General features: G+C 36.3%; 2 protein-coding genes across 3 annotated transcripts in view; one reads left to right on the top strand and one right to left on the bottom strand.

Annotated features, from left to right (window-relative positions):
• Positions 1-2,107: 2,107 nt before the first annotated feature.
• On the bottom strand, positions 2,108-4,536 carry fam174b (family with sequence similarity 174 member B). The gene is made up of 3 exons (XM_030137654.1): positions 3,880-4,536; positions 3,115-3,246; positions 2,108-2,423 (listed from the first exon to the last, which is right to left on the bottom strand). The coding sequence occupies exons 1-3, from the start codon at positions 4,152-4,154 to the stop codon at positions 2,420-2,422; spliced, it is 411 nt and encodes a 136-aa protein (XP_029993514.1). The 5' UTR covers positions 4,155-4,536; the 3' UTR covers positions 2,108-2,419.
• A 5,784-nt stretch (positions 4,537-10,320) lies between these two features.
• The window catches only part of chd2 (chromodomain helicase DNA binding protein 2), a 37,768-nt gene continuing 24,090 nt past the window's right edge, over positions 10,321-23,998 (top strand). The window contains exons 1-10 of one of the 2 annotated variants that reach the window (XM_030136497.1): positions 10,321-10,476; positions 11,870-11,943; positions 12,109-12,177; positions 14,622-14,677; positions 16,175-18,117; positions 21,657-21,888; positions 22,209-22,295; positions 22,540-22,601; positions 23,023-23,139; positions 23,754-23,927. In XM_030136497.1, coding sequence (XP_029992357.1) covers positions 18,056-18,117; positions 21,657-21,888; positions 22,209-22,295; positions 22,540-22,601; positions 23,023-23,139; positions 23,754-23,927 — 734 coding nt within the window. In that variant the 5' untranslated portion in view covers positions 10,321-10,476; positions 11,870-11,943; positions 12,109-12,177; positions 14,622-14,677; positions 16,175-18,055. The remainder of the gene's footprint in view (positions 10,477-11,869; positions 11,944-12,108; positions 12,178-14,621; positions 14,678-16,174; positions 18,118-21,656; positions 21,889-22,208; positions 22,296-22,539; positions 22,602-23,022; positions 23,140-23,753; positions 23,928-23,998) is intronic. The other variant, XM_030136498.1, reaches the window with a different exon arrangement.

The raw sequence follows: 23,998 nt of genomic DNA, 5'->3' as shown, positions 1-23,998 counted from the left end.
CGGTTTGTACTTATGGTCTCTGCCAACTCTGAGCACAACAGAAACAGTAAACTGAAGACACTAACAAGTCCTCAGTGTTTGAGAAAAATAGCCTCCAACATGACACCGACTCAGGAGAAAGTAAAAAAAACTGAGGAATACACAACACATTCAATTGAAGCAACAGCTAGTCTTATATAACAAAGCAAAAAAAAAAACAAAAAAACCCAAAACATATCCTCTAAGGGTAGAAAACATGGGAGGCAGTAAGTCATTCATGGAAAATAATGTGAGACACTACCTCACACAAGACATACTAAGAACTGTGTGCAAGCATTGAATTACTAGAACTACATAAACGCAGTCTTTAAACCTGTGATTGAAAAGTGTTCAGTCGACACATGATCAAACACACCTGATTAAACCCTCTATAACCTTCACATTCATAGCAAATATATTTCATTACAAACCATACATATAAGTCATGATTTGCTACTTATCAAACTCAAAACTACAGCTGAGATAGCAGCAAAATAGGAATGTCTCAAAGAACACGGTAAAAAAATATACACTTAAGCCTAGACAGTATATATGCACAGTAAAGTGGTTAGTACATATATAATATTATATAATATTTGGTACAAAAGTCTAGTTTAAAAATACCAATTATACTACTAGAATAACTATTTGGCTCTAGTGTGCAAATATGATATTTAACAGAATATTCTCTGCAAAACACTTGCATTTTACACATCAGCTAAAACTTTTCAATGGCAACTAAAGAATATTAACTGAAATCCTGTGTTTGTCTTATGGGAAAATGAAAGCTTTGAAGAACATATAAATGGCACAGACTGATGAAAGGTAACGCCTGAACAGTTAGTTGGTCCAAACCACAAAAATTCCTATTATTATAACTACATTTTAAGATCTTCATCAAGTCTGAAAGTTGGAAATGCTAAGTCATGTAATTTTGTGGTTTGGAGCAAATGTGCAGGTGTGTTGTGTTCCTTGAAAGCCTGGCATCTATCTCTGCTAATGCATATGATTACTTTCTACTACTTAATAACAACAGCAATGCATTAAAAGGACAACTGCATTCCAAACCTACAAGATCTGATGTCTTGGATGACTTTTAACCCATAAAGACCCAAACAGCCTCTGGTGACCCAAAGCATCTATGGAAACTAAAATGTTTAGTATCTGTTGAACCATTAATCCTATCAATACATGTAAATGATTGGTGTAAAATGCAGTTTTTCATCTTTTCATGGTCATCAGATATGATTCATTTGGGCATTCAGAGGCTGTGTAATGAAAGTGGAAGCACCATCATCTTCTACAACATTGATTCACCAGTAAAACCCATGGAGTTTGACAAGGGCTCCTTTACACAGCATGGAGATCGTTGGGTGACCATTGAGCGATCAAAAATTGGCCCGATCTCTCGATGACCTCCTAAGCCTCAAAAAAGCTGTTTCTGTATAAATAAATCAAATAAATAAATGAGTCCAATCGAGCAGGGAGGGTCATCGAGATAGTCGTACCCATTCCCTCATCGATCTCTCAATCATCTCTATCTTCGAGGTGGAAAATTTTTGCATTCATTGAAAGATTGTTGAGAGATCATTGGGAGATCAATGAGATTGTTGAGGGCTCCTCGAGTGTGCTTTGAGTATTCGTTGAGAGATCGCTTCCCTTGGTGATCGTTGAAACTGTTTTGGACCGAGTCGAGACTTTGAGGGGACCGTGGCAACCGTAGAGACCACTGGACGATCACTGAGAGATCATTGAGAGATCTTGGTGATCACTGGGCGCTCCTTGAAAGATCGTTGAGATATCTGGCCATTTTTCAACAATCACTCAATGATTGCCACCCCTGTGTAAAGGGGGTTTAAATGACAGTAGATGGAGACACTTGTTTTACATTCACTTATTGATATCTTTGCTGAAAAAGTCACTTTTCCTTCAGTTTCCTCCGTTTTTATATAATAACCTTTGAATTAACACTGAGTTTTCATGACCATCTAAATGAAATATAGAAAAATACACAATTTAGAGTAAAAAATGCAAAATACAGAGGATAATATTAGAATATATGGTGATAAATCACTTAAGAAAGGTTAACTTGAGAGAAAAATTCATTTGGGCACTGTCACACAACCAGAACCGGGTCTTTATGGGTTAAAGAAGAACCAAAACAAAACACTGTGACCTGTAATAGCAAAAAGTCATTTTTCAGGCCACATGATGGAAGTGGCAGTAAAATAGCAAGTGATGACATCCATGCATCTCCTGTCCTCTAAACACAGACTGAAGCCATGCACAAGCAGCAGAAGAAGTGTCTGATTTGGTCAAACTTGACAACACAGAAGAAAAAAAAAAAATCACTTGAGTTGTTTCGGGCAAAGCAGGAAGCTGTCGCACATCCTGTAGGAATTCACCTGCAAAAAAATAATAATAATAATAATTTTAGTTTCACTCACTCCACCCACAGAGAGTCCCATATGACTTGTAAATCAGGAATGTCAGGTAAACAGGACGCCATATCTTCCTTTGAGGAAACGTTTCTGTGTTAAAGAACAATCGAAAGGACGGAAGGGTGAAACCTTATGTCAACATCAAATTCAGACGAAAACAATGTTTCTTTAAAACTGTGTTTCTTCAAAATGAACAACGCTTCAAATACGTGAACTGAAAAACCGCTTGGTGTAGCTTTGCAAAACATTTGTGGTTTTGCAAATTCAAAGCAACACGTCGAGTCAGACTGAGACCTTTACAGCTGTTGAGCAGAAGTCTGTTAACTCGGCAGAAAAGTTGTGTAAAAGTTTCCTGGTGAAAACGAGGTGTTTTGTGTATGCAAAGCGAGGGGGAAGTGGAGAAAGGGATGAGTGGAAATATAAATAATAAGACAACTACAAACTGTGTTTAAATGAGTAGTTTACAATATTTTAAACGTAGATTATGGGGTCAGTCTAGCAATTAACCAGCCTCTTCTGTCTCTGGTATGTGATAAAAAATAATTGCTGGTGTTAAATCCGCAATCATTTTGATTTAGTGAGTAATTAATGGAAAAAAAGAAGGGAAGGGGAAACAGTTAAAAACATGAAAACGGTGTGATGAGGGAGAACGAACCTGTATTTAACATCAAACAGGGTAGAGTCGTCCTCATCATCATTTTCTTCATTTAGAGGAGCCATCTCAACACGCTCTGCAGGCGTTGTTATAATGTCATACTTTCGGGTTTTTCTGATTCGTCTGCCAGATCTGTGGAAAAAGAGAAACACATGAGACAAGCACAAAAAGAGGCAACACAGCTGCTATATGAACCTATTTTATCTGGGGTGGACAGTCTATTTATTTATTTATGTATTTATTTACTTATTATGTTTCATTGTGTTTTCACCTTTTATGATGTTTTATTGCAATTATTTTACTGTACAGCATTTTAGAAACCTTTGAGTTTGTTTAAATTTGTGCTTTATAAATAAAAATGGATTAGACTGAATGGATTTTTGCTCATGCCATAAGGACAGGACTGATCTAAAAGCATACATAAGGCAATATGTAATCAGACTGATATTTTTAAGTCCTTACTCTCTTATAAACTGATGTGGGTGGTCTTTTCCACACATATATGATACAGATATGATTAAAATATGACAGATTATTCCCTGTGGGAGCATAACTAAGAGGCCCAGACGTTTTTCTCTTGGTTTTCACCGTCACATGAGCCAAACCACACGCTCCTAATCGATTCATTTACAAAGGAGACTGAGGTTTCCAGGAAAAACATTCATACAATGATGACAGTCAGTGCGTAATTCTAAGGCACGGTGTATTTTTCAATGCGTTATGGCATCTGTGAGCACAGATCAACACTGGCATCATCTTGCTTACCTGACCACTTTGATGACCAGGAATGTGATGAGAGCAGCTGTTAACACGCAGATAAAAATAACTATGTTTTTCAGAGTTGGAAGATGCGTCATTAGAGTAGAAATCCGGGATCCCACGGCTGCATCCGTGACATTATTTGCCAGTTCATCTTCGTGGATGACTGATGATGATGTTGAATTTAATTGCGTCGATGGTGAAGAAATAGTTTTAGGCTCAGCACTGACCCTCCAAAGAGCAGCAATAATAAAAGTTAAAGCCAGATTATATACCATCATGGTGCTGGATTGAATGCAAAATAAACAATGAAATCAAAAATACAGTCGTTTCCACCGAACTAGATGAAACGCGACAACAGCTGTCACATTCTAGACAGTCGGATCTTCAATGTCAGAGTTTGCCTCTATATGTATATGTAAAAAACAAAAAAAACAAACAAAAAAAAAAGGTTAAGGAAAATGCAAGACGCGCATATCCATCTCTCTACACGCAGACGCAGTTCTAAACATTACACTTCTTGCATCTGAGTCCAAAATGTGTTTCCTTTGAGGTGAGTTATAGCGATTCCTTCCTGATTGCATTAGTGCTGCGTGTAGAGGATGAGGATTATCCACCTCCGGAAGAGCTCTGGAGGCTGGACCACGGATCCTGGGGCTGAACACGAGCATTATGTGGGGCTGGGACGCGTTCAGGGTATGCTCGGACTTCACAACTTCTCACATACCGCCGCCATCAGTAGCAGGGTGTTTGAGGAAATAACAAGCCAGTTTTTTTTTTGTATCTGGTTAAACCTTTTTTTTTTCCCCTACTGAGACCCAGCAGTGCATTTTGTCCTCTGTAGCAGACAAGAATTTCACAGATTTACTTAACCCATAAAGACCCAGTGCAACTTTTATGTCACTTCCTATATTATGTTGTTCTCTACCAACCTTTCTCAAGTGACTTATCACCATATATTATTATATTATCCTCTGCATCCTCTGTCTTCCCACAAAAATCTGGTATTTCCCTGTATTTAATTTGCTGATAATGTGGATGTTCATAAAAGCTCAGATTAAAGTTGGGGGTTATTATATCAGAAACAGAGAAAACTGAAGAAAATATGTCTTTTTAAGCAAAGATATCAAGGACTGAATGCAAAAACAAGTGTCTACAACCACTGTAATTTATCAAACTCCGTGGGTTTTCCTGGTGAATCAGTGTTGTAGAAGATGATTTTGCATTTTTAAGTATAAATCATTTTCCTATATTTAATATACTGAATATGTAGATGTCCATAAAAGCTCAGATCAAAATTGAGGGTTATTATTATTATCAAAAACAGACAAAAATGAAGAAAATGTGACTTTTTCAGTCAAATATATCATTAACTGAACATAAACCAAGTGTGTCCATTCACTGTCCCTGATCCAACTGCATGGGTTTTACTGGTGAATCAATGTTGTAGAAGATGAGGGTGTTTTCACGTTCATTATAGAGCCTCTGAACGTCCAAATGGGTCATATCTGATGACAATGAAAAGATGACAAACTGTATTTTACACCAATTAATTACACATATTGTTATTAAACATTTTATATCAGAAGATGGTTTTGGTGCCAGTGGCTGTTTGGGTCTTTATGGGTTAAAAAAAAAAGATACCTGCTGCATTTTGTTCCATAAAAAAATTAAAATGTATCTGATTTTTTTAAAATAAATAATAAGTATTATGTCATTTCCAATCAAGACAATTATTTTAAAAAATAAAGCCAAACTTTCTACAGTGCATTAACATGGATTTCCTGACCTGGCCGAATGTTATAATCTAAGGTAGGGGTCAGCAACCTCTAAAATCTGAGCCTTTTTCGACAGGAAAGAAAATAATCTGGAACCACAAAAAACATTTAATCCCCTCCAAATTTTACCTCAAGGTCACTATATTTGTACCCGTAGGTAGATTTGTTTTGCAGTCTAGGTGATTGCTTTGGTATTACAACAATACATATGCTGAACATGTAAGACAGGTACTTGATCACGCTTACAGACAGGACAAAAAGACAAAAAGTGTTCAGTGTTCCACCATTCATCAGTATGGCAGCATGGATAAGTAAAAGAATAAATAAATAAATAAGATCAAATAAATAAAAACAAGTTGCAATAAAACACAAGAAAAACAAGAAAAGATAAGAACAATCCGGGATAAAAACCAGGATAAGAACATAAAATTTAAAAATTTAAAAATTTGAAGTCACAATAATAATAAATTGAGCAAAGAAATGGGATAAATAACTAAAATAAGTTAGTAATGTGCAATGTCACTATTTCTTATTGAGCTCACTGACAGCAACAGGAACAAAGCTGTTTTTATAACACTGTGTCCTGCACCAGAATGACTACTCTACAGATGCAGACACATTTATTTGGTACTTTGATGTTGCATGCTATTTGAGTAATGCAATGTTTAGTGCAGACAGTTCCCATTTCCAAATCACAAAACTGATTTACTGTGTTATGGAGGAAAAACTCCACAAGCATGTCTAGGCACTCAGATGAACTACAAACAAATGGAAATTGGGTTTGTGCGTATTAAGTTTAGCAAAACATGTGCCAGGTCCCAATGTTTGATGCTGTGTTAAAAGAAATGTTTAGTCTGTGCATAGTCTGCACATTTTTTTAGATGGACGATGTAAGTAGTGCTTTAGGTCTATAACAAAACTAGAAAATACTCAAAAGGAATCATTTCCATATTTCTTCATATTAGATTTCTCTGATAATGCACCAGGAGAGAGGCCAAACAACCATATCTGGGTGGCATATCCATATCATTATAGTGAGTTTAAAGTGGTCAGGATTGGGAAATATTTAAGTTAGGAGTCAAAAAGCCTAGACTAGTCAACAGCCCTGCAGTCCTAAGTTGTTTTTCCAACTAATTTGACATTTCTAACATTTTATTTATTCATTAAGCTGTTCCAAAAGTTATGCCAATGTCTCACATGAAAGAGTCCCTTATCCATTGCACTTTGCCAGAAATATAACAGTGTTGAACAAACTCTGAAAACTTCTTATCTAATCTGAAAATTGCATAACATTATTTTTTCTGAGCTGCGACAGTTATTCTAAAAATACTGTATAATTGTGCCTCCAAAACACATCATGTGCAACTCCTCAGGCCATTAAAGCCCCCATGTTCCCATACACAATAAAAGCAGCATGAGATACAACTATGTTTACAGCAACACTTTAATTTGGATCATAACACTGCTTTATTTCTTTTCCTAAACGACAACAACAATATTGTAACTAAGGCTGCGACATCTTTTTTCATAATGGGCTTGAGCTGTCGGAGTGAAGAATACATAATGATGTGTTTATGTATCAAATGAAAGTGCTGTAATTGCAATATAAGCTTTTTTTGATTTGAGACTATAAAATTTAAGTGAAAAACAACTCATTACTGTTCCTGACAGCGAGTGTTTTTAATACTGCTTTTATATCTCTCTGATAGACATTTGGATTGTAGTGTCACTCTACAAACGTCTGATGGCATGTTAAGTCGACATTCCGCTGTTTACCCATGGACTACAGCAGGCACAATTTTCCAAGGACAGCAGATGACCGGGTCACAGCTGCAGATTCTCAGAAGAATTTTGATCAGATAAGACAGTGACAAGCTGCCAAGTGATCGGCGATGCTGATAGTCAATCAGTAAATCTAGAGCCACAAAGAAAACACAAGATAAACCAGTTGTTTTCTCTTATACAGGTACACATAATAGACAGATTCAATAATCTGTTAACATTTTACTTACTGCACTTGCTCAACATAAATAGGAAAAAGAATTTGATGTGTAAACTCTCTGCGCTGTGACCATAGGGACCAGCAATGAAAGCCACCTCAAACTAGACTTGTGCAACTTTTTGTCCAATTTACAAATCAGTAGGGGTTTTGAATAAAAACCTAGACAAAAGATAGTCCATATTTTTGTCTGTTTTTTTGCCTGACCTGCCTCCTACTGGGAGTTGCTGCATTTCTCTGCACGTCTGCAGTCTGAGAGTTTGGTTTGGATACAGCCCACCAGATGGCAGCAAAAAAAAAGCCACAGTCTCCATTTTCCTCTAGTACTCAAGTCGAAATTCAGCAGGGGCTGGTTTGAGTAGATGTAAAGATCATTATACAGTCAATAAGTCATACAGTAGCTGCCACTTCTTTCTATTATCGGTCTGTTGCAAGAGTGTAACAACTATAGTCTTCTTAGTAAGGCGCATTCAGGACCTGACGAGTACATTTAGTTGGTCTTGAAATGAAACTGAATGAGCTCAATCTGTATTTGGAAAACACATGTGTTGCTATTATTTGGCTTCCTTATGCAGAGAACTGAAAGCACAAATAGACAGTGGTGATGTTAGACTTCTGATGAGCAGTTTGGTAGTTTATTGAAACACACACATTAGAAAAGAAATTACATTACAACATTGTCAGTTAAGGTTTTTGATTTTTAGGCTTTTGGTCCTTAAAATTAGATATATTGAATATTTTTTTAGGCTTCTAGATCCTCATACACGTGTGCACATCTTTCAACATCTCCAATAGTTTTGTCATAATTTGGCTTTTCAACATTCTACTTGGTAAGAGCTAAACCAGTCCAGTTGAACCGAGAAGAACTACCAAGAAGAATTGATTACCTGAGCAAATGAGAACCTACACAGACGCTTTCCAACACTGACTGCTGAACAACATGACTGCACCAGTGTACAGCCTCACTTGTCTTTCTAACTGAACGACAAACACTAGAACATAGGAGACCTGTTCTTCTGTCGACAGGCAAAGGTTACTCGCAGTGTCACATGACCTTTAGTGAATGCATTTAGCTGAAATTTAACACCCATGAATGCAGTCCTGCATCTTATCTGTGCTGCAGGTCACACAGTGTGTAAGGAACACCCTTCACGGTGTTGGGTTTCTTCTTTTAATCAAACAAATGGCTGTTTCTATTCTGACAAAGGTTAGCGTGCACATGGACTACATTATAATACTAAACTAGTGCCTAACCTACAAATCTAAATGTAGTATTACCCAGTGAACCAAATGCAACCTGATTTAATTTCAATATAAGGCATAAAAACATATGCATGCTTAATTCATGAGAATAAAATGACACATATAAGAGTGAGATAAGAGTGCCAACGTCAGTACAAATACTTCCAAATTTCAAACAGCAACATTCATGTGAAATACCAACCAAACTGTAATATAAAAGAGCACAAGTTCAGTGTTCTGAGATGTTTCGTAATTCTCTGGTGGTAAATCAGGTTATGCTTCAACCCCTTAACCCGTCAGACCAGTTAGTCAATATAAGGGCATGGTTACTTCACTTCTAATGTCTGGATCTGTGTTGCACTTTTAGGGCAGTCTTGTTGCTAGGCCGTGGAGCTTTTTAAAGAAATCTTCCCCTGCAGAGCGCCTGCGCTGTCATGTCAAACATTTCATTGGTCAGGGATGGGGGTGGACTGCATACCAGACTCTAAAGAGAGCCTAACAAAGACTGCACTCAGTGAAATGCCCAAGTTTACCAAGTTTGATTGTCTCTGATAGACTTTACACATCCTTTTAAGTCAATCAAGATACATAATGTTAGTAATCTCTTGTTTAGCATTTTTAGGTTGTGATAGCAGCTTGTGACATCACATTAAGAATACTTAATAAAGCAGGTCTTATTCCAGCACTTCTCTTATGACAACAGCTACTAAAAAAAACAACTTTTAGGTCAAAACAAAGATAGGGTGTAGCCTATGATCTATGTACAAAGATGACAACCAGGATAACATTACACATGTGTTTACTTCATGCAGGCTAGTAAACACTGAATTGGTTACTTATTAACAGTTTCATGTGCACTCTTTAAAACATAGGTATTAACAAATAAATTAATGTTAAGGATGCTAAAAGGGCCTACAACAAAGCAGAGGTTAGCACATCTTTAATCCCTGTTTAGCTAAAAGTACAATATGACAATACACACGAAGCAGTGGAAAATAATAATATCAATAATATTAATCATAAAAACCCACATTTATGCAGCTTAACAAAACAGATCCATTATAGAAGATGTAGTGGTTGCTATATTAGCAATAACATACTCTGTTAATGCTTTAATTATAAAGTGCTTATTCTGTATGAAGCTAGCTCGTATAAAACAGAATAGTGGTTCTTAATGCATGTTTTCGTCGATTTACTGCTTGGTTTTGTGTGGTGGTGAAATTAACCATAAACAGCACAAAGTAGGTTTTCAGCTGAATAGTGTATTTTCTTTCATTTTGGACTTGTTATTGGTTAGTTTAAAGCGGGTTGGGAGTTAGCCGCAGAGCTAACGCTAGCTGGAGGCTGGGGAGGAAGTGGAGTTTGGCTTACGTTGAGGGGAAAGTGGGCAGAGCCGTTGAAGGATATCAGCTCGGGCAGAGGCAGAGAGGAGGACACACACAACAGAGGAGCGAGGCGGCGAGAACCAGGAGGAGGAAGGGCGGAACGATGCAGTCGAAAAACCCACCAAAACGACGAAAATCCCCCCGAAAAGCGACACCGGCCACGGCAGATGACGGGGGATAGACACGGCCTCGGAAAGGGGTAAGAACTAGCGAGTAACCGCACGTTAATGGCTTTAAAACGGGAATCAGGGCTGTTTGGCAATATGGTGGAAAGAACGACAGTCAGGCGCAGTGTTGTAAAAATGGCCATGGTGTGTTGTCAGCGATGAATAAAGACTACGGTGTAGAGATTGTAGAACACTTTAAACTGTGTTTTCGTTGACAAAATTTCAATGTTTGCTATCTCTGTTTCGAGTTCACTTCGTTCGTATTTGGTCAAGTTCATTTGCTCTCGTCCTATTTGGAGTTATTTCAACCTACGCATTAAAAATTTGCTTTGTCCTTGAAAGGGCAAATGCCCTTGTCTGAATTTGGTTGAAGAAAACATCAAAAAGCAATAAATATTTCGGTTTTATAAGGTTGTGTTGAGGTCGAAAAACACTAACATAACAAGTTTCAGTATAATTTTGTTAATTTTCAGTATATTCAATTTTTGAGCTTTTTCGTCGAATTTTAAAACGAAAAAATATTTAAAAACTGATAGTTTTTCGCGTTATCCTACCATAGTGTGTACATATACGGTATATAACGTGATTTTACTTACAGGGGTGAAATACTTAGAATTAAAAACATTTTTAATAAAATGAGGCAAGTCCTAAAATGTTTTAAATGTGGTATTTGACAACAAATCACTATTTTTGTACAATACACATGTACTTTACTCCATTGGTATATCAAATAAAGGTTCTGTTTGTTATAAAAGCTTAGGTATACTTCGAAATACAAAATAGGGTGTTGGCTTTTAACCCTTTCAGGTACTGAACAGAGCAGTAATTTAAATATGTACATATATTTGGCTTTTTCACTTTATATTACATCTGCAACACATGTAAAAGAAGACTTTATGTCAGAATGCATCATCACAACTTTGTGAATTTAGTGAAAAACAAAATACTGCATTAAAATTAAATAAAGAAATAAAATCCTGTTAATATCACTTTCTCTTGGATCAGATGGGTTATCCACATGCAAAGAAAGTGTTTATGTAGAATAAGATAGATAACCTTCTCTGCAGTCTTTTATGAAAGATATTTATGTCTTGGACTATATTGTTTATTCTTAAGGATTAGCACCATTTTTCACTAAACAAAATGTCCTCTCTATGCTTTTCCCAGTAGGATGTAACTGCCAACTATGAATTTAGTTGCGTTTAATGCAACAAAAACACACAAATGCAAAACATTTCACAACAAAATATAAAAAATGTTTTTCTACGATTTTTGTAATACTGATATGTAAATGAGATTTAAAATATTTCACAAACATGGTTTTTAGAATCATACATACAATATGTGTTTGCTGTAATCCGAGCATAATTCTCGTTTTGTCAAATTTGACTGCAGTAACTTACAATAACTTTTCGTATTTTACAGGGGTACCCTTGATGTTTCATACATTTTGACGAAGGAGTGTTGAAGATGAAAGATCATCCACACTGAACAAAATGGTATGTTTTTTTAGCCAGTGAGAACTACAAAATTGTCGTTTTATGTATTTATTCTTTTTTCGTGCGCTGTGACATTTCTTGTCTTTACTGCTACATATATGCAGCCAATAGGGTGTGCTGTTGCCACATGTCCTTAATTAACTTTGAACTCTGCTGTTTTTACAGGGTTGATGTTTATCCACCATGGCGTTGTGAATTGATGGAATGGCGTGATTTGCACCACAAGAAGGACTTGTAAGTATAATTTCTTAAATTATTGGCAGTAAAACATCACTTGCATAATGTTTATGCACTCCAAAACTGTCAAATTATGTTTAAATTGACCACATGCAAGCAAAGTATTTTTTATACTTGTGTTTTAGTAATATCAGTAAATACTGATTAAAATTTCATTGCTCTTTCAAGGGTAAAAACCACTGTACATAGTGCATGATGTAGCAGTGATTTGTAAATGAAAAAAATAAAGATATTTGATAGGAAAAGCAATTAGAAAAAATTACAATTGACATTGAGAATCAGTTTCAAATAATTGCCACTACACCAAAAATGAAGTGCAGTTAAATTGTAATTCTGTTACCATGTCATTGTAGCATCATTACAGAAGCATATGATTGCTAAATGAAGAACATCCAACTTCGGTGATTTGATTGTCATAATCTAGGTACATCTTTGAAAAACGACTGAACTGTGAAAAATGCCGTACTTTTATCTGTCACCTGTACACTTTTAACTGTAGCATCTAGCTACAAAGTAAATTTCATGTTTTTACGTCGCAGAAGTGTTGGAGTTGTGATTATAAGAGACCAAATTATTCTTAATTTGCCTTAAGTGAGGGAACTAGCCAGTAAATGGAGGTTGGATTTTTTTTTTCCCCCCAAACCAATCCTTCTAACCAGGTCTTTTAATAGTTACATTTGGTGGGCAGGCCCTTAGTTTAGCTTGCACCTTGCATATCCTTTTCAAAAATTTGAGTGGATCCTAAAACCACAGATACTATTATACAAATAGGCCTTGAATTTTAAAGCCTTTTTGTCTTTGGCCCATGTTATTCCAGATCTTTTGCAATTTTTTCTGTTTGGGTTGCTCATCCAGAATTTAGCGGTGTTTTACATCATTATTACCAAATTTTCTTAAAAATACCCTCGAAAGTGAGGATTTTAAAACTTAAGTTCACAGTTCAGGAAATGTAGCCATGACCCAATTTGGGCATGTTTATTGTTTATGCAAAGTACAGCATAATTATAGACATTCATACAAAGCCTTGTGATTTTAGCATTTTTGTAATGATTTACCAAACCAGCGAACTTTACTAAAGTGATACAGCTGCCCAGGCTAGCTACTTCAAGCTATCACAAATGCGATTTTAATCGCAGTCTTTAGAGGGCATCGGGACAAAACTACACTGTCAGATTATTAATGCCAATTGAATCAAAACATGCCGTAGAGCCAATAGGATCATGTAATCGCCACATTTTTGATCCCACATCAATAAATTAATTTGTACAAATTGCAGCAAGATACTCTGAGCTTTGGAAATGCTGCCCTTAGTGGCAGCTTTAGTATGTCCAAAGGACAAAGGAATGTCATTGATTAATTTTTCACCTAAATATTGATGATAAAGCTAACTTGAAGATAACATCTCCTAATAAGGAATTTACGGAATTGAAAGAATATTAACAAATAATGTCATGACTATTTATCTTCAGAATGTTAACATCTTCAAAGCATGAGTAGGAGCAGTAACCATTTTCTTGATATGGACTGCTGACAGAGGAAATTCCTCTCAACCCTCTCTTCAAAAACATTTTTGTTCTTTATTCTTATTTCCCTTCAATGTAAAAAGTAGCTAGAGGAAAAAACTTAACGTAACAGAAAGCTCCCAAAATTAAAAAAAAAAAAAAAGTCAAAATCATACAATATGAGTTGCTTAGTAGATGTTAATATCATTTTAATATTGTTGTCTTAAAGAAGCACATAAATACATCATACACTATCAGCTCATAGGCTCATGCTGTTAGAGCCTGCATGTCTTAATCTAAAATTCAAGGTACCTCTCTGATCAAAAGATACGTGTCCTGAAAGTGTAGAAAAAAGATTAGTATGGTCTGATTGTTCCAAAACATGCAAGCACAATTTCTGATGACTAAGATTTCATAAGTGTTTTTCCATGGTAAATTCTAATAATTAGACAAATTCCTCAAGGAATAAAAGATTATTGGCAAATTTCTTTTCTTAGTGGATATGGCCTCCTATACACTGGAAAATGTAAATGTATTTTAACCACAGTGGATGATGACCATAAACAGTAGATGGATGAAAATAAGTCTGTTGAGTACTAAGCTGGGACTACTTTACTATTTGAGATTTTAATACATCAGATCATGTTATCTTAGTTTTAGAATTATGTCAAACACTTAATTTCCAGAAGGAAAATCACCAGCTGAGATTGTTGGAAATGTCACAGATGTAATAATAAATAATAATATTGATGTTAATCTGTCCCCCGAATCCCTTTTTTTGTAGTATATGTTAATTGATTAATTTCATATAGTCAGTTAAGAAATAATAGTTGGGATTATTACCCCTTCAGATGATTCACGTAACCATGTTGGCATTGATGTGTTGCATATATTTTTTCAGTTAAGGATGTCACTCATTGTTCTTCATCTCTTCCACAGTGGAGAGATTGACTGAGGTGAAGATTGTGAAATTTTGGACAAAAGAAGACAACTCTGTAAGTTACATTTTCACTCTTCTGAAAACATTAACATAATGAATTGAGTTGTCTATAATATTGATGCCCATCATTGCTAGTTCTTAGTGGTAGTTTCAGACTAACAGATGTTAGCAGGTACAGCACCACTTAAACAAATCTGCTGTTCAAAGGGAGAGTTAACTATGGTAGTAACATGCATAACAGCTGCTTTTATTTGGCTACTTTGTTTATTGATTAAAATGACAGGGGGATTTGTCTGTCGTCATAAATAGATATAGACATTGTTGCTACCTTTTTGCACTTAATAGAAAAAGCCGTAAATAGTTATGTTATGTTCTTTTTTTGCCATTTTAATACGTTTTGGCCTCTAAGTTTAAAATGTCAAATTAAATAGGAATTCATTATTTTTGTTAATGCTTGCAAGAGGTTATTTTTTTTCTAAATTTTGTTTTATTTATTTTTTTTAAAGCATTGTGGGGGTTTTATGAGTGGGTTTAAGCAAAATTCTATTTTTGACTGGCTGCTCTATAAGTGTTGAGTGCTGTCATGTTGTTCCACTGTTGGTCAGTCTGTCTTTGCATTGGTAACTGTTGTAATCATTTTATCATGTTCAGATCTTTGTTTGCAAATACTGTAGTAGCTTGCATGCTATTCTTTTGTTATGATGTTTTCATCCTAATTGAACATCACCTTACACATGATGAGGGTTAGCTATTGCAGCAATAACCCCAGCAGGATGCGGAATGGGGCAGGTTCAGATGTAGGCAGGGTTAATCGCTGTTGGTTAAACCCAGTCAACTAATTGAATCAATCTAATCACAATGATCGCAAAGCAGGGTCAGCCTTCCAGTAACTCCGCCTCTTTTCCAACCCACCCCATTCCGCGACAAGGACCTCTGAGCTCTAGACTCAGTGCACACCTAGTGGTCAGTGGATGAATCAATGTTCATACATTTGTTCATCTAAGACCTAAGTTTCTGATTGTTTCCAATTCAAAAATGTATAAATTTTGGGTCCTTCCAACATTCCCTCTAATTTAAGTTATAGCCTATGCTTAGCTTATTACATTCCTCATTGTCACATTTATGATGTGCTTTATGATTTCCTGTGTGGGCGCATCTTAAAATTTTATCACTTCGTGTTTAAATTTTGTGTCGCGTTCTTGCAATTCAAAGTGTCGTAGAATGATTATGTACTTCAACTTCGAGCCACACATGAATGATTATTAAGAAAATGGATATTAAACCCTTCCCTGTATGTTGTTTGAGATTTACCTGTCAGCACCACGACTTAGCTACACTTTCTGAGTAGCTTCCCTTTTCTAAAAGTCTACTCTTGTAAAACAATATTGTTAGAGTCGCGTTTTATAAAAACAGCGCTAGCTACCCACGTAAGGTTACTTGGCTGATTTGATTCTAGGTTAGCATGCTTTCTTTAACTGCTGGACAGTGAATCACTAATCTTTTCCGTTGCAATGTGGGCTCACAACTTTTCCTTCTTTTTTATCCTATCAAGAACCCATTCAACTGGATTTTGCAGAAGTGGAGACAGCGTTGTTAAACATGAAGATGGCAAGTGATTTGGCGGTTAGCCAAATTTTGACAAGATGAGACATTTTTTGGACTGGATTTTTGCATTTGGATTTTTGTTTTTTGACCGAATGGACACTGGAACACCATTTGTGGCTGTATAGTGGACTCGTTCATAACTTGGGACTGTTATTTTTGGGACACACAAAATCAGCTTCTGTACATTTGATATTCAGATGTTGTTTTAAATAAAGTGTATGTCCTCGTATTTTTCCTGACTTTGTTTCATTAGCTAATTTACCTGGAGAAAGATGTACAGTATTTGGGGTCATACCTTGATCATATTTTAGTCCACTAGCTTCGGAGGTTAATTTAAAATCAAAGTTAATACATACAAGAGATTTGCCTTGTTCTCAACTGACGTTAGCATCTGAGTTTCCCCATAAACTTGAATTCGTTAACACTTATTGTTCGTTGATGAGTCCACATAAATAATACCCAGTCATTAAGTTAAAAAAGAAAATTAGCTCTACAGTTGGGAAGGCTAAAAACCACAAATGTTGTTTAATTTACACCCTTATGTTTCAATTAAACGGCAAAATCTTCCCTGCATCATTAAAAAACCAACTTAAGAATACAATTATTTGAATAGGGAATGTTGCAATTAGTTTAGACTTTAGATCTGAACAGAAATGGTGACCATAGACTCTCTAAAATGGCTCCTGGTTGTCCTGTTTCCTGTCTGGGCAGGAAGTGATGCAAGAGGTGGAAAAAATATTATATACTTTTACATGCTCTCATTATTCTTACCTACATGAAGTGGGAAGAAAGGTTTCACTTTCAGGCTTATGTCCAGGGACTGAAAATATATGTAAGTTTATATAAAAGCTAATTTAAACATAACAAAAGGGGTGGGACTTAAACATCACCTGAGTGTGGGGTAAATGGAAATAACGTCAATCAAAGGCAAAGCTTTCAGAGCTAGGAAGGAGCTCTAGATGGCGGCTGAGCCTTGGGAAGGGTGCCACAGGCTTTCGTCAGACCGTTTTTCTCGCCTGTTTTTCGACCGATTCCGCTTCGTTTTTATTCCAAGTTAATCGTTTTGGTCGTGCGATCGGTGTTTTAACGGGAATCTATGGTTTTTGTGTGTTTTTGGGCTGTTTTTTCGAGCCGGAGGAGCAGTCTGTGCTGGCGGAGTGCTTGTCGTTGTTTTCCATAGTGGGCTCTGGCAGCCATGGCGCGCCTCCATTTTTAGTGCTGCTCGCCTCTGTCTGAGTCTGACAGTACATGAAGACTGCAAAGGCCTACAACGATTTCGAAACAAGCCTTTTTCTTTATAATTTATTCTTAAGTTATTATTATTTTTTTACAGTTTGCTTTTTTTATTCGAATCGGATAAATATTTAAACCCCCGTGTTTCCGCGAACGTTAATCTAATAGTTCATTTATAGGCTACCACCTTTCTTCACTCTGAATTGGTATGTTTACATTGTGTAATACATAAATTACTGATTTTCTTATGCTTAAATTTATTTTTTTCTAATCCTCCATGTGATGACGCAGTTAAAATTAATTGCATGCGGCTTGATCCGTGGACTATACTGAAAGACACGTTGGATGTTTAACTTATTATAACACCGCCTGTCATTTTTATTAAATATATTTCAATCATCGGTGTAAATAATGACCATTAAATCTTTCGAATTAATACATGTTTCTGTAGTCGTGTCGCACCGCCTGGGTTTAAAGTGCCACCTGAGCAAAGGCAGTTTTATGGGACTTATATGATAGTTGATGCCTCCTGTAACTTTTTGACAGTAAATACCAAGACAAAAGATCATACCTTCAAACATTTCAGGATACTACAATGATGAAGAATAAAAGTAAAAAACAAGAGGATGAAGGTTCGACTCAAAGCAATGCATCAAGGTATGAGCCATATACTTTTTTACCTTTTTCATAACTGCTTTGATTGTTTACTTTGTCAAGCATGGTTGGTCACCTGTGTATACATTTGCGACGTGGTTTTGATGAAGTGCACCATTGTCATGAATGACCTTGCTATTGTTTAATAGCCACACCCTGATTTTCCTACCATTTCTTACACTCATTACGGAGGGTCCAGGCCTGTGTTAAGAGATCTTTGCCCACAAGATGTATGTGTTAGACCACAGGAAAACTTATTTGTCCTGCATTTATGTTGCTATGATTTGTCACAAATGTTAAATGTATTTTTGGCTACATTGTAAATGACCTTGTCTTTCTAGATGGTACTGCATTGCACCATTTTAACAACGTTGTTTGGTTTTATTTATTTTGAACACAATGTATTACTCTGGACTTTCATGTGCTCTCAAATACATTTTGAATGGATTATTTGTAACTTAATTTTAGCCCAGCAGTCTAAATGAAAACTATTCAAATGTGTCTTCTTTTTTAATGTTTATCTGAACCTCTTTTTTTGTTTTTTGTATCTTTACTGAAAGTTTTCATCAGGTAGAGTTTTGAAAAGCAAAATTTTCCTAACTATTTATTTGTGTAGCTTTAGGGGCCTTATCCATAATATTTAGTGATTGTACACGGATTTACCTTGTTCCACATGGTTTTTAAAACCTTGACACTTCTTGACTCTGCATAATGAAGTTATTTATATTATGTCAGTATTCACATTCCTCTGCACTATTTTAAGATGTATGCATATCAGGGTAATGTTACTTTTGCTATAACATCCTTTAAATTAATAGACATCAATTTGAACATTTTTCTACTGAATAATTATTGTTTGGAATTATTGAATTGAAATTGTAATGTTTTACCTGCCAAGCAACATTCAGTTGATATGAAATTGTGATATTTTACCTGCCAAGCAACATTCATTTTTATCAATTATTTATACAACATATATGTGTTTACTGTTCCTCTCAGTTTAAGTTGTAATCTTAAAAAAAAAAAGGGGGGGGGGGCACTTTCTTTTACTTGCTTTTACTAGGATAATCCATGTGGCAATTGATGTGTAAATTAAACCATGTTTTAATCATGTCTGATTGTTGATGTTACAGTAAGATTAACTATTTTTTATATTGAAATCCAAGTACAGGTGGATAATATCGAAGATCTTAAGGTCAAGGACTTAAATAGGTTATGTTTCTTGATTGTTAACTTCTATCATTTTAAATTTGCTAAATATTTGCAAGTGTGTTATTCTTAACAGTCTGGTTTTGTGAATATAATTTATATATTCAATCAGTGGAAATATTTTTGATCAATAAAGATTCTTTCAAAAACTAATATCAGATCATTTGCATGGTGTCAGGAAATGCAGGAATACACAAACCACACAAAGGGCTGGCCTTTTTTTTTTTTTAGTATTTTTCCCTTCACCTATTAATAGACACTTTTGTACAAGAACTACAGTGCTGGGGCTTAGTTTAAGTTCTTACTTTTTTTAGTTAGTGCCTTTCTGGAAACTAATGCAGCCTTACCAAAACAGACAGCTGTGTTTTTAGACAAAGACACATAACTTTGGATGCTAAAGACAAGTAATCACCCTTTCACTGACTGTACACTGCAGCAGGTTACATCACACTTGTAGTTTCTGTGTGATATTGTGGCAGCCATTTTAGTCTTCCACCTCAAAGTAAAATGTCTTTTACTAATGACAGGCAGATGCTTTCATACTTGTGTGACAGCTATGGACATGCAAAGCTACAGATAAGCCACAAAAATATGGCCACGTTGTTCATCATAAGGTGTCATTGAAGTGTAAAATAAAAGCTGTCCTTGGTCACAAAATGGCCCTTGCTTTGTGTGCCGTGCTTGCTCACTTATCTGTATTAAAACTCAGCTCAGAACTACATGGAGGAGGAACAGGAAGAGTTGAGACTTTGGAAGGCCTGCACACAGCGCTGCCATAGGCCGGATTTCCACCTAGCAACGTTTCACCCAATAGAAATTCGACATTCTGCTTTAGTCCCACCCCTTGGTGACATCACTTAAAGTGATAGGAGCTATACACTTCCGTGTTTGGTCGTTGAAGCAGTGCACGTGACAATGAAACTAGAGGTTTCCTCAAAAACTTGACACCCAAGGTCCTGTATACATAGAGAAGTTTCACAGATTGATTCATATTCTTTGTAAATATGGTGACTGAAGGTGAACTGTGATGGAAACGGCTGTGGTTCCTCTACACATTTAGAAGGAAAATATAAATCCTTTAAAACTGCATTCTAGTAGTGTTGTTATTATCAGTAGTACTCAACACAAAAAATAATAATTAGACAGATACATAAAATGAACTTAGTGAGAGATAAACGTGCCCTGTCCTCTGAAACGAGTCGTCATCAGGCTTTTATACTGAATGGGTGTAGCGCCCCTGTGTGTTCAATGTGTGCATTGCACAGACGTTACAGATTTATTTTAACAGCCAAAACTTACTAGACAAATGTATAATATTGTTTAGAGCAGTTCCAGAAGTATATAAAGGTCTTTCGTCATTATTAAGGTGATTATTTTAACAACCTGCATGAGGCTGTGGATTTACTATCTAGTGGTTTAGGGGTATTGTATGGGTCATTGATGCACCCAAGGGGTCACAAAAAAGCAAATTTAATTTTCAGATCTTCCAGAAGACATTTTGAAAAGTTAATAAATCATTTTCTTAGCTGATGTCTTCTTTTACACCCAACAATTCATTATGACTTCCATGTTGATAGAGTTCAGGTTAGTCACCAATTAACTACTTAATTATCAAAGTTTCCTCTATTTATGTAGCAGTGGTGCATGGCTATAGAAAGAAAAAAGCCACTGTTGTGAGCATGTGAATAATCTTAGTAATTTTACTTCAGTGTCTTCTGTAAATAAACAGGTTCAAACGCTTTAGAAGCAGGAATTATATTAGAATTATTGAGTTGTTATTATTACAGTTTTAACATTATGCCCTTGACACTGCATATGATTAAGACCCAAATGGCAACATATTAGCTAATTGTTGCCCAAGTACCACAGTTGAACTCACCTTAAAAATCTAATTTATTCATCCACCTGTAAATTATGATTAAGTTAATACTGACAACTGCAATCCTTAAAAATTATGCTTTAATAGCTTGTCAGGTTGTTCGTCCCTGCTTAAACCCAGAAAACAGATCTGTACAGGCTTCTTAAAGATAACTAAGAGGATTCATGGTCGTCAGAAAGGGAATAGGGGGATTATAAGACTGTTCTGAGCAAAGGACATGCTGCATGATGTAATCAGTTCATCTTTTCCTCTCAGCTGAGTCACCACCTCTTCTAGTTATCATACATTTGCATTTTCCCATATCCTAGAAAGAGTGTGTGCCCTTCAGATCTTAATAGTTGAATGTGTTTTTGTCAATGTAGAATTATAAACACACAAGTCCACACATGGACTGCAAAAAACAAAAAGAAAGGAAAAATCCCCAAAGAGAATGAACATGTTCTTGTTCCTGTAGCAATTCAGCGTCAGAAGAATCCAACCACTCTGCGTCGGAGTCAGGAAGTCAGTCAGAGAGTGAGCATGGCAGTGAGCGGAGGAGATCTCACAACTCTGAATCAAACAGCTCCTCAGAGTCAGAAAGTCACTCAGAGTCAGAGTGTGAGTCTGCAGGGTCCAAATCACAGCAACCGGCAGAAGTCAAAGACAAGCCTGTTGGGAAAAAGGAACGTCTGGCAGATGTAAAGAAGGTAAAGGTCACTGTGCTTTAGAGCAGTCCACTCCACTGTCTGTAAAGCTGATTTAAAGCTGCTGTCTTCTAATGATGGACACTTAAGTTAATCAGACTGATAATCTTGTCATAAAGGTTTAAGATGCATCCTCAGTTATGCAAGATGCTGCTCTTTTTGGCACAAATTGTCTTTGTTTCCATTCAAGCAGGTTTTAACTATGTAGTTTATGCACACTGGGAATAATACTAAAATTAGCTTTGGATGCATTACTTACTGCTAAATAATAGTAGGGCAGGATTCTTTTGTGCAGTGATGCATAAAGTCTCTTCTTGTGACAGATGTGGGAGGAACATCCAGACATGTATGGCGTCAGAAGGTCAAATCGCAGCAGACAGGAGCCAGCTCGCTTAAACATCGGAGCTGGGGTGAGAACACGATAATCACAGTTTGACGTAAATACAAAAATTTAAAAAAAAAAATTATTTAAAAAAAGCTTGGCAGCTCAGCCATATTCTGCAACGCCTCTGTTGGTCTGAGCTGCTTCAGATATTTGGCTGTCTTTAAATTGGTAACTTGCACCATCTAGTGGATACTGTGCATAAAAGCTGCTGTAGGATCAGACGTTACCTAGATACTAGTACTGATCTGTGTCTGCTGTGATGTTTTTAGGGCAGCAGTGATTCTGAGAGTGAAAGTCCCAAGAGAAAAGGAACACGAGCTAAAAAAAAGGAGTAAGTACTCAGGATGTGAACATTTTCGGGGACTTGTGCATTTAATGTTGTTATTAATTGATTTACATATTATATCTGTGATACAGCTCCATACTTTTATACTCTTAGATACTGAACTCTTGTGTTGGTAGAAATGTAACTGAACCCATGCAGTCATATCTGTCCGTCATTCTGTTGTCAGTGTGTCCACGTTGTGATTCATTAATTGTCTTCTTGTAAATGGGTATCTGTTTGCGTTGGGCTTCGTTAATGTCATCCAGCCAGGTGATGATCTCCACATGTGATTGGTCCGATCAGTGGCTTAACCCTGATGAAATTTGGTTGTGTTGAACACCCTGTGGCCAGTGTTTAATGAATTAACAATTGGTTAATCGCATTGACGGGCCTTGAGGGTGAACTTGTGGCATTTCTTTGTTGTAAGAAATATCTGGAAAGATGATGACTCAAATGATGAAGAGGAGGAGGAGGAAGAGTCCGACAGTACAGACAGTGAGCAGGAAGAGAAAAAAGTTAGATCCAGACGACTTCCTGCTAGAAGGTAAGAGAGTAGCAAAACCTGGCCATCAGACAGCTACCCACTGGTCATCTCCAGTTCATTCCATATTGTGTGATTGCATATTGTCACTGTCGGGCGGGAACCTTATAAGTTCATTTTTGGTCAGTTTTAAAATTTATTGATTTATTTTTTGTTATCAAAAAAGTGATTCAGTTCACGTTGGCCTGGTGCTTTTTGAAATATTTAGCCTATGAAAAGTTTTGAAAAAGGCTTGTGACTACTTCTCTTAACTTCATTTATTTAGAATATACATGGTTTTTCCAGTTTCCTGAAAAATAACAGTTTTGGACATATGAGGTTTCCGCCCGAAAACGACGATATTTTGACATTACTTTCTACTGAAACAGAATCCTGCATCCTGACTTTGCTCTAAAACTTTACTGTAATGATACAAATATACTATTACTTAGCCTGTGTGTTTGGATGATTATATAAAACACTCAAGGCTGCCTGCTGCGGACACAAATCTAGGTTTGTGGTCATCTGCCACAGGACAACCAGCAAATTAAATACGTGTTGTCTGGAATAAACCACGAGTTGAGCTCTTTATCTCTAAGGAGTTTTGCATGTTTCTTTCCATAACTGTTTTTTTACAGACCTCAGACCAAATCATCAACAGGCAAAAAGCAGCTGTCTTCGAAAGCAAGGAAATCCAGGAAGCAGGAATCATCTGCAGAAGAAGACGATGATGACGACGACGATGATGATGATGACGATGAAGACACTCCAAAGAGACAAACTCGAAGACGGGGTGCGACAAAAGTGAAAAGGTGCATATTTTAAGTCTAAATTGATTTGTTCGTGGTGTGATTTAGAAAGTGTTTTATTCTTAGAGGCATTC

This window comes from Sphaeramia orbicularis, chromosome 6, assembly GCF_902148855.1.
Source record: "Sphaeramia orbicularis chromosome 6, fSphaOr1.1, whole genome shotgun sequence".
NCBI classification, from domain to species: Eukaryota; Metazoa; Chordata; class Actinopteri; order Kurtiformes; family Apogonidae; genus Sphaeramia; species Sphaeramia orbicularis.
The sequence above is the reverse complement of the archived record's forward strand: the minus strand, read 5'-3'. Positions and strand labels throughout refer to the sequence as shown.

Bases quoted from the DNA above. Each gene is read 5' to 3' on its own strand.
- fam174b (XM_030137654.1), bottom strand. From the start codon at position 4,154: ATGATGGTATATAATCTGGCTTTAACTTTTATTATTGCTGCTCTTTGG. The intron at 3,247-3,879 runs GTAAGCAAGATG...CTTTTTCCACAG, and splicing joins CTGGTCATCAAAGTGGTCAG to ATCTGGCAGACGAATCAGAA.